The sequence below is a fragment of the Bufo gargarizans genome, chromosome 1 (assembly GCF_014858855.1).
Source record: "Bufo gargarizans isolate SCDJY-AF-19 chromosome 1, ASM1485885v1, whole genome shotgun sequence".
NCBI lineage: Eukaryota > Metazoa > Chordata > Amphibia > Anura > Bufonidae > Bufo > Bufo gargarizans.
The window spans coordinates 296,393,383-296,409,539 of NC_058080.1; the positions used below are offsets into that span (position 1 = coordinate 296,393,383).

The 16,157-nt window shown below is 48.8% G+C and overlaps 1 protein-coding gene across 3 annotated transcripts; it reads right to left on the reverse strand.

The window, feature by feature from the left end:
* Nucleotides 1-578: 578 nt before the first annotated feature.
* POMK (protein O-mannose kinase) lies at nt 579-16,113 on the reverse strand. Of its 3 annotated transcripts, XM_044304870.1 has the most exons (5): nt 15,915-16,113; nt 14,936-15,087; nt 14,647-14,852; nt 9,187-9,499; nt 579-1,528 (listed from the first exon to the last, which is right to left on the reverse strand). In XM_044304870.1, the coding sequence occupies exons 4-5, from the start codon at nt 9,466-9,468 to the stop codon at nt 755-757; spliced, it is 1,056 nt and encodes a 351-aa protein (XP_044160805.1). In that variant the 5' UTR covers nt 9,469-9,499; nt 14,647-14,852; nt 14,936-15,087; nt 15,915-16,113; the 3' UTR covers nt 579-754. The 3 variants fall into 3 exon arrangements, with proteins under 3 accessions (XP_044160805.1, XP_044160812.1, XP_044160797.1); XM_044304877.1 differs by lacking the exon at nt 14,936-15,087; XM_044304862.1 differs by lacking the exons at nt 14,647-14,852; nt 14,936-15,087.
* Nucleotides 16,114-16,157: the final 44 nt, after the last annotated feature.

The following is a 16,157-nucleotide window of genomic DNA, read 5'->3' on the forward strand; positions in this document are numbered from 1 at the left end:
CATGCCCTGCTGTAGGCTGTCCGGCCATGCTGGGAGTTGTAGTTTTGCAACAGCTGGAGGGCTGCAGGTTGGGCATCCCTGCTGTAGACTATGCTGCTCTTGCTATCACAAATACCAGAACCCCTGACAAAAAGGCAAGTGTGAACAGAGTCCAAATGTAAAATTGCATTCTAGAAGCTGGTGGACTGATTTGTTAGGGTGCCAATATTTACTGGGCCATGCATAGCACCCTTAGAGGAGTTTTCAAGTGAGAAACATTTATCACCCATCCACTAGACAGGTGATACATAAGGTTCTGATATCTGGGACCCCCACCAATGACTAGAATGACTGCACAATATATGTATGGAGCGGCTGTCAATCATGCCAACAAGCTGTGTGAGCGTAATGGAATCAGCCTAGTAACTCCATAGAGTTTATATGAAGTGGCGACATACATGCTCGATGACCGCTACATAAAGTCCCCCCTATTGTGGCTACCTGCCTCCATTATTGATCTGCTCATTTTAGCACTCTGCTTGCGTGGGCTGGCTAACAACCTAAAAAATAAATAAAAAATCTCTCAAAAAACACAGTAGTGGGTAGCATGGTGACGACTCAGTCACTTTTTTATTGCGAACAGTATACACTGTTGATAGACAACTCATTTATCTGAGGAGCAGATTACCGTCTGAAACGTGTACAACAAGAAAAGGAACAAAAACACATTAAAACAACACTGGCTTAGAACAGTCATATTTACTATGTGCATACTTCACAACATTTGTCTAGCCTCGGACACAGATAGCTCCTTCACCAGCAAAGTCATAATTCTCTTATAGGTGTCTAAGACAGTCTGTGCTGATGGCCTCTCTGCTGGGTTCTTCTGCTTACACTCCTTATGGATGTCAAACAAGTGAAGACGAACAATGTCACTGCCTTCCACAAGACCCAGTAGATAGTCCGTTACTGATGGGATCTTCCAAATATCAGTCTTCTCATCATATGGAGGCATAAGATCACTTCTAAACTCCTTATCAGGCCCATAAGGCCACAGTTGTTCTGGAGCCACAAAGTCACCAGTAATTTCTCGTGGACCACATTTGACTAAAATGTCTCTCTCTTTGTCAACCAGAGGTAGGGCATCCAAATCATTGGCCACCAAGCGGAAGTCACTTGTTAGCAAGTACTGAGAGAGTACTTTGTCCAAATCATTGGAGTCACACATAACCAGTACTCCAAGGGGACTATTGTGCAGGTAGCGGATAATACTGACGTAGTCTATGGCCAGCCCTAGACGATTTTGCCAAGTGTTAAAACTTTTGTATTTAGGAAGGTTAAATGTGATGTCCAGGTTTTTTAAAGATCCCAAGGGGTGATACTCTGTAACAATACTGTAATGTTCTTCACAATAGCCCACAAGAGTAACCACATGCCTGCTCTGTAGGGACTGCAGCATCCGTAGTCCATGAAAAAAGTCATCTTGTAGATCTGGTGTTGTGATTTGAGACAGAGCCACTTTCATTTCTTTCCACTCTGACAAATACACCTAAAATGGAAAAAAAATATTGTCTGATACAGTTAGTGCCTCAACTACTCAATGGTCATTTACTAACCTGATAGAATGGATCATTCACAAACTTCACTCCAGCAGCACACGTGCTAACACGGGTATTAAAGGGGTTTTCTGGCCCATAAAAAACATTTTGAAAAGGGTTAAAAAGACTCTACAAAGGATATCGGATCTGCAGGTGATTTCCATATTGAGAGAGTCTTGGAAGTAGAGATCCTCAAGGGAAACAGTTAGAATAGGCATAGTGGGGATTGGTGTGCTGTATATGTCTCTCATTTTTTAAAATGTTATTCTGACCCTTTTAAAAAAAAATGAGTATTACACTCACCGGTAATCCGGTTTCCTGGAAGTCTGACAGCACAAACTGAGATTGCCTTCCTCTGATAGGACAGGAAAAAACACACAGAGAGGTTAAAAACCCCACCCCCCCACCCCTCATCGCCAGTGTATTATAACAGAACTAGGACAAGGGGTAGAACGTAAAACTAGCCAAATAGCCTCTTGACAAAGAAAACAAGGGTGGGACAAAGTTGTGCTGTCATGGAGACTTCCAGGAAACCGGATTACTGGTGAGTGTAATACTCATTTCCCCAGTCGTCTCCATGACAGCACAAACTGAGCACTAACAAAGTAACTTAGGGGGGGACTACAGCACCTAGGACTTTACGTCCAAAGGCCAAGTCCTCGTCAGCAAACACATCCACCCTATAATGCTTGGTGAAGGTGTGGGCCCTCTTCCAGGTAGCTGCCCTGCAGATCTGTTCTAACGAAGCAGAGGCTCTTTCAGCCCAAGAAGTGGAGACAGATCTAACCGAGTGGGCTCTAAGAGATGGAGGAGCCTCCTTACCAGAGGCTTTATAGGCCTCGGAGATGGTGCATCTAATCCAGCGGGAAATAGAGCTCTTAGCTGCTTTCTTACCCCTATTTGGACCTGCAAACTGGATAAATACATTTTTGTTGATACGCCACTCCTCTGTGGCGTGTAAATAATGAAGAACTGAATGCCTAACATCTAAATTGTGGAATCTAGATTCCTGCTCATCTTTTGGGTTAGGAAAAAAGGACGGGATAACTATATTTTGCGACCTATGAAAGGAGGAGACCACTTTGGGGAGAAAACAGGGGTCTAATTTGAAAACAAGCTTGTCGTCTAGCACCTTGAGGAAGGGTTCCTGTATGGACAGAGCCTGGAGCTCGCAAACTCTCCTTGCGGAGGAAATGGCCACTAGGAAGATGGTTTTCAGAGTGAGCCACTTAATAGATAGGGAGAGCAGAGGCTCAAACGGAACATCTGACAGCCCTAAAAGGACGGTGTTGAGGTTCCATGGTGCGACCATATTCCTGACTCGGGGATTCAGTCGATCTGCCGCTTTCAGGAATCTTGCTACCCAGGGGACCTCATAAAGGCTGGTATTATAGAGGGCCCCCAAGGCAGACACCTGAACACGCAATGTGTTAGGAGCAAGACCCAAATCCAGCCCATCCTGGAGGAATTCCAGGATAAGAGGGATATTAGGGGTGGACTGGTTGAACCTGACACCCCCCCAGGAGGCGAACTTCCTCCAAACCTTGAGGTACGCTTTGGAGGTGTTGGACTTCCTACTGAGTAAGAGGGTCTTAACTACTCTTTCAGAGAGCCCTAGCCCTAGCAAGAGGGATTGCTCAGAATCCAGGCGGACAGCTTGAGGAGGTTGGTGTTGGGGTGCGGTATGGGACCCTGGGTTAGAAGACCCTCCTCCGGCCGGAAACGAATGGGATCTTCCGGGCTGAGGGACTTGAGGAGCCCGAACCAGCTTCTCCTGGGCCAGAATGGGGCCACCAGAATCAGTCTGCACCTTTCGGACTGAAACTTTTGGAGCACTCTTGGGATTACTGGTATTGGGGGGAAGGCGTAGACTAGGCCCGTCGTCCAGCTCTGGGTAAAAGCGTCTATTGCCACACATGGGTCTCTTCGATTGAGGGAGAAGAAATTCTGAACCTTGCGATTCTTCGCTGATGCGAACAGGTCTAGGATGGGATTCCCCCAACGATCCCGAATCTGTTGGAAAGCGGTCTGGGACAAAGACCATTCGCCTGGATCCAGACTTTGCCGACTGAGGTAATCCGCCTGGAGATTCAGGGATCCCTTTAGATGTACTGCCGCAAGGGATTGTAGATTCTTTTCTGCCCAAAGGAAGATTCGGTCTGAGAGCCTCTGGAGGTGACCGTGTCTTGTTCCTCCTTGGTGCTGGATAAATGCCACCGCTGTGGAATTGTCCGAATGGACCAGGACGTGGCGATTTTTGGCCTGTATTTGGATGGACCTGAGGCCTTCCCACACCGCACGGAGTTCTCTGTAGTTGGAGGACATCCCTCTCTGGTCCTCTGACCAAATCCCCTGAAAAGTCTCTGAAGCTGTGAGGGCCCCCCAGCCCCAAGAGCTGGCGTCCGTCGTGAGGGAAAACACGCTTTCCTGCCTCCATGGAACACCTGATTCCAGGTTCTTGGTCTTGAGCCACCAGCCCAGTGAAACCTTTACCTCCCGGGACACTGACAACCCCTGGTCCAGGGATGATCGATACCTGTTCCATTGTTTTAGAACCAGCTTCTGTAAGGGCCTCGTATGGAACTGGGCCCAGGCTACCGCAGGGATGCAGGAGGTGAGATGGCCCAGCATTTCCATGCCCTGCCTTATTGAGCAACGGGACTGTTTGGTGAAGTGGAGGACCCTTAACCTCAGCTTCTGTACCTTTAGCGGAGGGAGAAAAGATTTTTGAAGGACTGAATCCAAGAGAATACCCAGGAATACCTTCAGATGGTCTGGGAACATGTCGGACTTCTCCCGGTTGATCAACCAGCCCAAGTTCTGGAGGCGCGAGAGAACCACTTGGATGTGTCTGTGAAGGAGATCTGATGTTTCTGCTACTATTAGCAGGTCGTCTAGGTAAGGGACGATTATTATCCCCTCCTTGCTTAGGGAGGCTACGACCTCCGCCATCACCTTGGTGAATATGCGGGGTGCCGAAGATATGCCGAATGGGAGGCACTTGAACTGATAGTGGCAAACTGTCCCGCCTTGCTCCACTGCGAACCTCAGATATCTTCTGGAACGGACCTGTATTGGGATATGGAAGTATGCGTCGGAGAGGTCTATTGTAGCCATCATAGACCCTCTTTTGATAAGCTTCACCGCTGACTTGACTGTCTCCATCCTGAACTTGTGGTAGGTGGTGTGTTTGTTCAGGGGTTTTAAATTTATGATGGTCCGAAAATTGCCATTCGATTTCCGGACCAGGAATAAGGGGGAATAATGACCCCTCCCCAAATCTCTGGCAGGTACCTTTTCTACTGCCCCCAGGCGTAATAAGTTTCTTACACCCTCGGATAAGGGAGACTCGAGGCCCCTGGTGAGCTTGGTCAGGACAAACCTCTGCGGAGGAAGGGAATCCAGTTCTATAGTGTAGCCATGTTCTACGATGCCTAATATATACGGATCCGTGATGGTTTGTTCCCAAACCCCTAGAAAGGAGCTGAGCCTTCCTCCGACCCGGATGATGTCATTGTTTTGATGAAGAGGGAGAGGGATCTCCCCTGTTGGGATTAAGGAAAAAACCTTTTCCTCTCCCGCCTCTCGTAAATCCGCGACCCTCGCGGCTCCTCCTATCGGCCCTGGGATCCTGCTGGGGCCTCCGAAAAAACTGTCTCCTGGATTTGGATTTGTCCTCTGGAAAGCCCTTCTTACGGTCCGTGGCATTCTCAAGGATCTTGTCCAGGTCGGACCCGAACACGTACTGACCGTGAAAGGGGAGAGAAATCAGCCTGTTTTTGGATACAGTGTCGCCCGACCAGGCTTTGAGCCATAGTACTCGTCTGGTGGTGTTGGACAGAACCGCCGTGCGGGCAGAAAGCCTAACCGATTCTGCAGCGGCATCAGCAAGGAAGAAAGTAGCCTTCTTCAGAAGAGGGATACTATCCAGGATCTCCTCCCGAGGGGCCTTATTCGCTATATGGTGCTCTAGCTGTTCGAGCCACACTGCGAGTGTACGCGCCACACATGTCGCTGCTACCCCCGGTTTTAGGAGAGCTGCTGTAGCTTCCCAGGTTCTCTTGAGCAGACTCTCGGCTTTCCTATCAAGAGGGTCCTTGAGCTGCGCTGCGTCCTCAAACGGAAGGACCGTCCGTTTCGCTACCTTAGCAACGGGAGCATCCACCCTGGGAATGGCCTCCCAGTCGGCACAGTCCGCTTCGTCGAAGGGGTATCGCCTTTTAAGACCCCGTGGGATAAAGGAAACCTTCTCCGGCTTCTCCCATTCTGCCCGTATCATCTTCTGGACATTGTCCGGGACCGGGAACACCGATTTGTGCCTCTCCCCTAAACCCCCGAAAATCTCCTCCTGGACTGACTTGGACCTCTTAGGGACCTCCATCTTAATAGTAGCCCTGATGGTTCGGATCAATTCTTCTATATCCTCTGGGTTAAAGAGGAATCTCCTGTACTCGCTACTTTCCTCCAATTCGTGAGATCTAGCCGACGTCCCCGCATCTGACAAAACAGAGTTGGCCGAGTCCAGATCACTCCCGGAGTAGTCCAGGCCCCTGGAAGAGGGTGGTCTGTAGCCCTGACCGGGCTGGGGTATAGGGGAGGCAGGGGGGTCCCTAGCAGCCAACGCTGATTGGACCTCCGTTCTGACCAGAGCCTTGATCTCCTCCAAGAAGCTAGAGGACTCTGCCTTCACCACGGTAGAGGTGCAGTCCTTACATAATAACTTGGACCCTGAGGAAGCAAGGCGCTTAGAACAGACGCCGCACTTCCTGGGTCTGGATTTAACGGAGGAGGAAGACTCCTTTTCTCCCTGCAACACCAAGGGAGGAAAGGGTCAACTACTGCAGGAAATAAATATGCCATATGAAAGGGTGCCAGCAGGCTACTCACACCGCCCAGAGTGGTAGGGGGCTCAGGACCCGAGCCAGTGGTGGTAGGGGCGCTCATCTTCTCAGCTCCCGTCCACTTGCGTTGCTGTCAGCAGGTAAGGTGACCGTGGAGACCTCAGAGCGGCTGAATCGGCTTCCCCTTTTGAATTTGGCGCCGGCCGCGGCCTCCGTGACGTCACGACACTGGCCACGCCTCCCGGCTAGAGATGAGCGAACTTCTGTTTTAAGTTCGGCGTCTAAAGTTCGGGTTTGGATTAGCGGAGAATCCCGATCTGGAACCGGATATGGATTCCGACTTCCGTTGTGGTCCGTGGTAGCGGAATCAATAATCGGCCATTATTGATTCCGCTACCACGGACCACAACGGAAGTCGGAATCCATATCCGGTTCCAGATCGGGATTCTCCGCTAATCCAAACCCGAACTTTAGACGCCGAACTTAAAACAGAGGTTCGCTCATCTCTACTCCCGGCGTCTGACGTCATCACCCGGCGACTGGAGGGAGGCGCATCACAGCGTCGCTCCAGCCGCCCTGCCTCACTGCTTTAAGCCCGCCTGGGCCGCCGCAGAGGGAACTTCGCCGGGATCACCATGAGTGAGGGTGACCCGGGCATAGACCGCGCCTGGAGGAGGGAGAGCCGGACCCCGGAACCGACCTCCGGTCTAACAGGTGACACCCCGCCGTAGCAGGGTGAGAAGCAAAAGATAAAACTGAAATAAAAAAATAAAAAAAATAGGGAACCCAGAAGGGCTCCCAGCACCTCTCTGGCATTCCTTCCTTGACAGGACAGGAAAAAACACTGGCGATGAGGGGTGGGGGTGGGGTTTTTAACCTCTCTGTGTGTTTTTTCCTGTCCTATCAGAGGAAGGCAATCTCAGTTTGTGCTGTCATGGAGACAACTGGGGAAAAAAAGAATTACCAGCCGGACAACCCTGCGATAGGGGCTCTCCGACAGTACAGGCAAGGGTGCACCTAACCTTTCTGCTGCCTGAGGCAAAAACCGAGACAGCGCCCCCCTCCCCCCAATGCCAATTTCTTAACCTAACCCCTTTCCTCCAGCCCTACTGTTAAAGACCTACTTGGAAAAAATTACATATAAAGCTACAAAACATACAGGGTAATACAGCACCACAGTGTGCCCATTGTGCTTCCCAATACTATACTGCAGAAACAGATAATCCCCCTTCTGCTGCCCCCCTCTTGCCCCTACCTGGTGCTGCCTGAGGCAATCACCGCACCTCGCCTCACTGGTGGTGCACCCCTGAGTATGGGTCAATAAAAATAACTGGAGGACATAGTGAGGGAGATTATTACTGGTGTGCCAATTTCTCACAAAGGGGTGTAAACTGTCGGTCACAATATAAAAGAGTGAAAGATCTACACAATATTTCAAGCCAAACACCTGTGTCATATGGATAAGAAACCAAATAGTTAAAAGTGATTTACTAGCCACAGATTGAGGAAATGGTGACAGACCCCCCCCCCCCCCCAAAAAAAAAAAAGTCAAGTTGTTTTACGGTCTCGTCCTAATGGTAAGATCACGTGTTACATGCAGCTTTCACCCTTCTACATTGAGTCGGCAAGATCCACTGTGAAAATCCACAGACTAAGGCCTCATGCACACGAACGGATGACGTCCGTATGGCATCCGTTTTTTATTGCGGATTCATTATTTTTGCGGATCCATTGTAATAATGCCTATCCTTGTCCGCAAACTAGAAAAAAATAGGACACGCACTATTTTTTTTGCGGGGCCACGGAATGGACATACTGATGCGGACAGCATTGAAATGAATGGGTCCGCATCCTATCAGCAAAAAAAACGGAACAGACAAGGAAACAAAATACAGTTTTGTGCATGAGGCCTAAAAAGCACGCTTGTTTCCTGTGCAGAAGGTTTTAAAAAACCCATCCACATGCACTGTACCATAATCTGCAGCAAGGGATCCACACCAAATCTACCAGGTCTGACCTTACCAAGGGGGCTCATGCACACGATCGTAGTTTCTGCACAAATCCGATCCACATCTTTTGCCGACCCATTCATTTCAATGGGACCACAAAAGATGCAGACAGCACACTGTGTACTGTCCACATCCATGGCCCCGCAAAAAAATAGAACATGTCCTATTATTGTCCGTTTTGTGGACGAGAATAGGACATTTCTACAGAAGTTTAAAAAGTAAATGGTGGCATGCACTCGGCTGGGATCTGTGTTTTGCAGAGTCACGATTTGTGGACCGCAAACCACATAAGGCTGTGGGCATGAGCCCTCAGGGTCCTCTACATGGCTCAATGCGGGGCCCCGACGCATGCCAATCAACAAGATAAGCCAGCTCCCCCCCCCCCCCATTCTTGAGATCTGCATGCCTAAACTTGCAGCCACTTTGCTAAACTAACACAGGATGGCAAAGCAGCTTGCTGGAGAATGATCTCACAAGACATAGCAAGTTTCATGAGACCACGAAGTATACTCACCTCAGACAGGACAGCATCTTATTCCGGATCCTCTGAGAAGATGTCCCGGCTAGTTAGTTAGTATACAGTGTGGTCCTGTGAAATTCGCTTGCAAGATCATGCTCCAGCAGTCCACTCTGATGCTGCCTATGATGACTGGACCTCGGCCAGGACATCTCAATCAGACCGGAGTGACTGAGAAGATGTCCTGGCTGCAGTTAGTATACAGAAAGACAGGACATCATTCGGTAAAATGAAACAATCACCTTTTTCACAGCCCCTTCTCCCACAAGCTTCAGTCTGTGGACCTCCTTATTGATGCCCTCACAGGTCAACCATGCAGAGCAATTCTTCATGTTACCAATCTTAAAGTAACCTTGAGGACAAGTACTGGGATCTGCGTACGGGTAACTGGTTGATGCATAGACATGTTCCAGGTACACATAGAGCAGCACATTTATGAACACTACGGTGAAAAGGAGCAAGATTATCAGCAGCAGAAGACAAGTCCAGTTGCCATTCTTTCTACTATGAAATTTTTTATCCATTCTACTTTGCCTTGTAAGATCTTGTCACATCCTAGAACAAATAAAAAAAAAAGAGAAAATGTTTAAAAACACAAGGAAAAAGGTACAGCATTTCAAGATGTATCAAACATATTAGAGACAATGTTAAATAATTAAACCAATGCAATCAATCCACATATGTACATCAGCAGGCCCACCGCCAGTAACCTAAGAGGCATGGGCAGCTTCCCATACATGGTGGTCACTGGTGCATTACTTTCTGGAATAAAATAGAGGCTTTTCACTAGGAATTTCATGAGTAGGCACGGCTACTGTCACAGAAAAACCCTGTTTGTGGGACAACCTTACAAAAGGGCTTGCCCAGTTATAAGAGAACTCTCCCAGTGCCCCAAATATAACGAATAAAAGAAGATACTGTATACTTACCACATAGTACCCTGCCATTTCCAGCGCTGCAGCAGTGACATAACGGTATATGACATGTGATCACTGCAGCCAATCACTGGCCTCAGCAGTATACAGCATAAGGCCACTGAGGCCAGTAAGTGGCTGCAGCAGTTGTGTCCCGTTCACAGCTATGTCAATTCTGCAGCCTCTATACAGAAACCAGAAGAGAGGACCAGAGAGGCAGCAGAAGTGGGGGCACTGGAAAAGAGGACTGCAGCGTCAAGAGGCAAGGGACTAAATAGTAAGTATGTGTTCTTCTATTATTTTATCACATTTGATGACACTAGCAGAGTTTCCTTATAATTCAGACAGCCTCTTTAACATACAGCTGTATAACGGCTAGGGGCAGCGCCAAAGCCCACCCTTCAGTGCCGGTGATGTCACCGGGAACACTGCTAGGAGGAAGCCTCCGTCTGGCAGTGCAAGAATGTAAACAAAAAAGCACAGGGCAAGGGAGAGCATCGGAGCATGAAATGCTCCGATGCTCATGTCAGAGGGGCTGAGTGAGGGAAGAAGGGGATATGTCAGGGTTAACCACCTTTATTTACTATTTTTTTTAAAGTTCAAATACATTTTTGTTAAATAATAAAAAGAAAAGGTCATAAAAGACCACCGGTATAACCATTTTTTGTGTACTTTTTCTTACAGCCCTTTATTGTGACAATAGCTCTGCTATGCCATCCAGACATGCAGCAGTCATGTGATCGCCAGGTTCATTAGGAGCAGAGGCAGTGCCGCTTTCACGACATAGCTTACGGAGTGCTACGTAGACTTCCATCTTCTTCTCAGGACCCTGACTGACTGACAGCCTCCACCAGGAGCGTCACTGGAGTAACGCCAAGAGACTTCATTGCAGACTCGCCTTCTGCCGTCGAAAGACTTTGGGGCACATTTATTAAGACCGGCGTTTTAGACACCAGTCCCCTAAGCCGTGCGTTGGTTCCGCCGAAGTTTTGAAGAGACGCTGACTTCTACATAACTTTGGCGCATCCAACGTCAGTTCTAAATGTTAGACCAGGGCCGGCGCTACCATAAGGCAGACCAAGCGGTCGCCTTAGGGCGCGCCCTGCGCAGGGCGGAAGAATGGATGAATGTTTTTTTTTTTTTTTTTGTTTTTTATGACCTGACACTTGAACCTGCCGCGCCCACCCTGCGTGTGCCGGCCGGCGGCCGCGGCGCTTGTCTAGTCTAGAGACAGTAGTCAGGGACAGGGACTCACTCAGGGCAACAGATATCACTTGCCCCGCCCCCCTCCCCCTGTGTGGACAGTGTGCGAGTGCGGCTGTGTGCTGGCTGGGCCGCCCGGCCGGACTCGTAGTGCTAGTCAGGGCAACATAGCAGCAGCTAGGCACTGGCAGGCAGAGATAGATGAGCACAGATGAATGATAGATATTCATTCATTGGCTCAGCAGCGCGCCGCTCTGGCTGCCACTGCTAGTGACTGACAACTCAAGTCACCTGACCTGCAGTGCACAGGGGGGCGTGAGTAGACACAGGCAGCTGCGGAAATTGAAAGATGTTACAGGCTTAGGGCTCTTTCACATCTGCGTTCTTTTCTTCCGGCATAGAGTTCCGTCGTCGGGGCTCTATGCCGGAAGAATACTGATCAGGATTATCCTAATGCATTCTGAATGGACAGTCCGTCCTTCAGGATGCATCAGGATGTCTTCTGTTCCGGTACGGAACGTTTTTTGGCCGCAGCATGCTGCGCTTTTTGCTCCGGCCAAAAATCCGGAACACTTGCCGCAAGGCCGGATCCGGAATGAATGCCCGTTGAAAGGCATTCATCCGGATCCGGCCTTAAGCTAAACGTCGTTTCGGCGCATTGCCGGATGCGACGTTTAGCTTTTTCTCAATGGTTACCATGGCTGCCAGGACGCTAAAGTCCTGGCAGCCATGGTAAAGTGTAGTGGGGAGCGGGGAGCAGTATACTTACCATCCGTGCGGCTCCCGGGGCGCTCCAGAGTGACGTCAGGGCGCCCCAAGCGCATGGATCACGTGATCGCATGGATCACATGATCCATGCGCATGGGGCGCTCTGACGTCATTCTGGAGCGCCCCGGGAGCCGCACGGACTGTAAGTATACCGCTCCCCGCTCCTACTATGGCAACCAGGACTTTAATAGCGTCCTGGGTGCCATAGTGACACTGAAAGCATTTTGAAGACGGATCCGTCTTCAAATGCTTTCAGTACACTTGCGTTATTCCGGATCCGGCGTGTAAATCCGGCAAGTGGAGTACACGCCGGATCCGGACAACGCAAGTGTGAAAGAGGCCTTAGAGATGAACAGTGAGTACAGCATTAGCCAAGCCAAGTGAAAGGAACTATGTATGTGCTGTTAATACACAAGGCGCATAGATATGTACTGTATTATACTGAAAGGCTGCTCTGTACCATACAGTATATTGAAATGAGCAAAATTCTTCTAGGTCAGATAATAGTAGCTACAATGAAAGTGTTGTATTTCATAATCTGATTAGATCATCTAATCAGATTAATCTGATAAGTCTGATTCAATTTCTTGGCGGGCGCGGGCCGCGGCTGCCGTCTGAGGTCTGACTCTGCTGAATATATTATGTCTGAGTGACTGAATGAATTCTGATCTAATTCAGTCACTCAGACATAATATATTCAGCAGAGTCAGACGGCAGCCGTGGCCTGCGCCCGCCAAGAAATTGAATCAGAATCAGAATTATCATCAGATTAGGGTACTTTCACACTTGCGTTTTTCTTTTCCGGCATAGAGTTCCGTCACAGGGGCTCTATACCGGAAAATAACTGATCAGGCATATCCCCATGCATTCTGAATGGGGAGTAATCCGTTCAGGATGTGTTCAGTTCAGTCGTTTTGACTAATCAGGCAAAAGAGAAAACCGTAGCATGCTACGGTTTTATCTCCGGCGAAAAAAACTGAAGACTTGCCTGAATGCATTTTTTTCCATAGGAATGTATTAGTGCCGGATCCGGCATTCAAAATGCCGGATCCGTCCTTCCGATCTGCGCATGCGCAGACCTTTAAAAATGAAAAAAAAAAAACGGATCTGTTTTGCCTGATGACACCGGAAAAACGGATCCGGTATTGCAATGCATTTTTCTGACTGATCAGGCATTTTTCTGACTGATCAGGATCCTGATCAGTCTGAAAAATGCCTGATCAGTCAGAAAAAAATGACATCCGTTTGCATACAGTTTGCCTGATCAGGCAGTCAGTTCAGGCAACGGAACTGCCTGCCGGAATCAAACAACGCAAGTGTGAAAGTACCCTTAGATCAGATCATGATTCTTCAGTCAGTCATATATATTCAGGCTTCAGCAGAGTCAGTCAGACCTTCAGACAGAAGACGCACACTGGCACTCGGCAGGCTTTCAGGACTAAACAGGGGTCAGGACTTGTTAGGGTAGGTCCCAATTGAATTTTGAATGTTATTTTATAATAATTAATATGATCATTTGATTTAAAATTAATTCAAAATGATGAGATGAGCGCAAAGCGCTAGGCTAGCTAGCGCACACACAAACTAGCGCCAGAGCAGAGGCGCTCAGGCTTAGCACGACATCAATGACGTGTTTAAAAAAATTAATAACAAAACAACAATCATTAATATTGGGGGGGAAGGGGGGTGTCACACACCCCAACCGCCCCCCCCCCCCCTACCCCAATATTAATTGTTGTTTTGTAATAAAAAAAAATTAAACACATCATGCCCTGCTAAGCCTGAGCGCCTCTGCTCTGGCGCTAGTTTGTGTGACGGTGACATGATGGAGCCTGGAGGGAGGGCCGGGGGGACAATGTAAATGTCTGTACTCTGAGTATGTCACTGTATGTGACATGGGAATGGGGCCAGGCCGTCCGGGCGGGGGGGGGTAATGATGTGATCATGGATGGGTCCAGGGCCGTCCGGGCGGGGGGGGTAATGATGTGATCATGGATGGGGGGGGGGCGCCAAAATGTAGCTTCGCTTGTGTTGGCAAAAATCCTTGCACCGGCCCTGTGTTAGACAGCTTATGAGCTGTCTAACATTTAGCCGATTTTCTAACGCCTGAAACAGGCATAGAAAATGGTAAATGAGACGGGCCTGCCGGTCCATCCCCTTCCACTTATTTAGACCTGGCGTGAGCGGGGCAAAGTTACAGACTGCGGCACAACTAGCTGTTGCACCGCAATCTGTTCCTGAAATACGGCATAGGGTGGACACTAAGCTGTCATAAAATCAAGTCAGGACATCGAAAACAGTGAAATAAATGGGCCCATCTGCATAGACTGCAATGCTGAAGGAGCGCTGCTCAACCCACACACGGATTATCTCATGTTGCACTACTGCAATATTCACTTATGGGTCTTAGTGCACGTTTGGTGCACACTGTGTGAGCCCACCTGCACAGGGGGTACAGGGACAGCTAAAACCACTTTAACATGCGAGGAACTCAACAAACTACTCCCAATATCTCTGCTGCTTCCACTGAGGTGACCTAGAAGAAAGCATCAATCACAAGATCATAGTGCTGGAGACTCCAAAGTCCAAACTGACTGGAGATTGTCACAGAGGCTCAGGTTCAGACCTCATTGACGCTGGCCAATGAAGACCTCCAGGCTGTCAGTTTATTCACTAAAACTAATAGTACCAATGATGGGGGAGATCAGAAGTGCCAGCTATAAAGGTATGCTGTCAGTTTTAGTCCTCTTTAGAGGGGTTCTCCAAAGCCTCTAAATGTGTTAAAATAATAGAAGACTTTATACTCGCCATTCTTACCATATGCTGTACTCACAGTTTCCAACACTGCCACTCTGGTCCTCCTTCTGGTCAGTGTTTACAGGCTTCAGCGGTGACATGGCCCTATATGGTGACTGCTGCAGCCAATCACTTGACTTGCGCCGTACACCGCTGAGGCCAGTGAGAGCAGTATCCAACTACGGCACCAGCCTGTTAACACAGACCAGAGTGGCTGGTTGACCGGCCTAATAAATGAAAAAAATAAAAATACACATGGTCATCTGCAGTATTTGGAAGAAATAAGGGAAAATGTTAAAAAGTCTCTCACCTTTCCACATGCCCTCCATTCTAGTGATGTGGCTCCTGTCCCCAACGGACCAGTGAGGGGGCGCTTCTTGGTTGCAAGACTCAGCAGTGAGGTGTCTGAGGCCACATCACTTCTGGTCCAGCAGGGAGCCACGTCGCTCGAACGGTGGCTGTCTGGAATGGTGAGTGAGGATTATTATTTTTTCATTATTTCAATACCCTGCAGCCATACTTTTTTTTTTTATTAGGCCGCCCCCCTTTTTAAAGTCCACCTGTCAGTAGATTTGTAGCTATGAAACTGTCTGACCTGTTACATGTGTGCTTGGCAGCCGAAAGACATCTGTGTTGGTCCCATGTTGTTCCATATGTGTCCGCATTGCTGAGAAAAATGATGTTTTAATATATGCAAATGAGCCTCTAGGAGTGTTACTATTACTCCTAGAGGCTCTGCTCTCTCTGCACTTTGATTGACAGGGCTAGGCAGTGTAAATGTGATCACTCCTGGCCCTGTCAATCAAAGTGCAGTTGCAGAGAGAGCAGAGCCTCTAGGTGTAATGGTAACGCCCCCGTTGCTCCTAGAGGCTCATTTGCATAGACTTGTTTTTCTCAGCAATGCGGACACATATGAACATGGGACCAACACAGATGTCTTCAGCTGCCAAGCGTACATGTAACAGGTCAGCCAGTGTCATAGGTACAAATCTGCTGACAGGTGGACTTTAAGTGGGGTGTATATAAGCTTTTATTATTTGTGGAGGTTTTAAAATGAGTCAATCCCTTTAAACTTCTAAGAATGAGCTGCAGATTAGGCCACCATTCACTGCCAGGGAACCCTCTGACCGGCTCCTTTAGTATGGCATACAGTGTGCGGCATTACCAGTCAAAGGGCAGAGCTGGCAAAGAGTAATGCTTAGGTTTTACAGAGTACACTGGGGTTACCAATCCAGCTGTGCCCCCCGTGAGCAGACAGCAATGGATAGAACGCGAATGTGAATATTTACCTACGTCCTCGCAGTGCACGGCTGTCAGTCTGGACCCACTTCCGGTCAGTCAGAAGGCGGCGCCATGACACCCCGTGCACGGGATGGCTTGTATGCGCAGATATGGAACGTACACTCTGTACATGCCTCAGGTACGTCCGCCACACAGACGACAACAGCAGAAGGTTCCCATGTGTTAGAAGGACCTTGGTGACGTCAGGATCACATGACCTATGTATCATGTGACCGCCCTGGCAGAAGTGT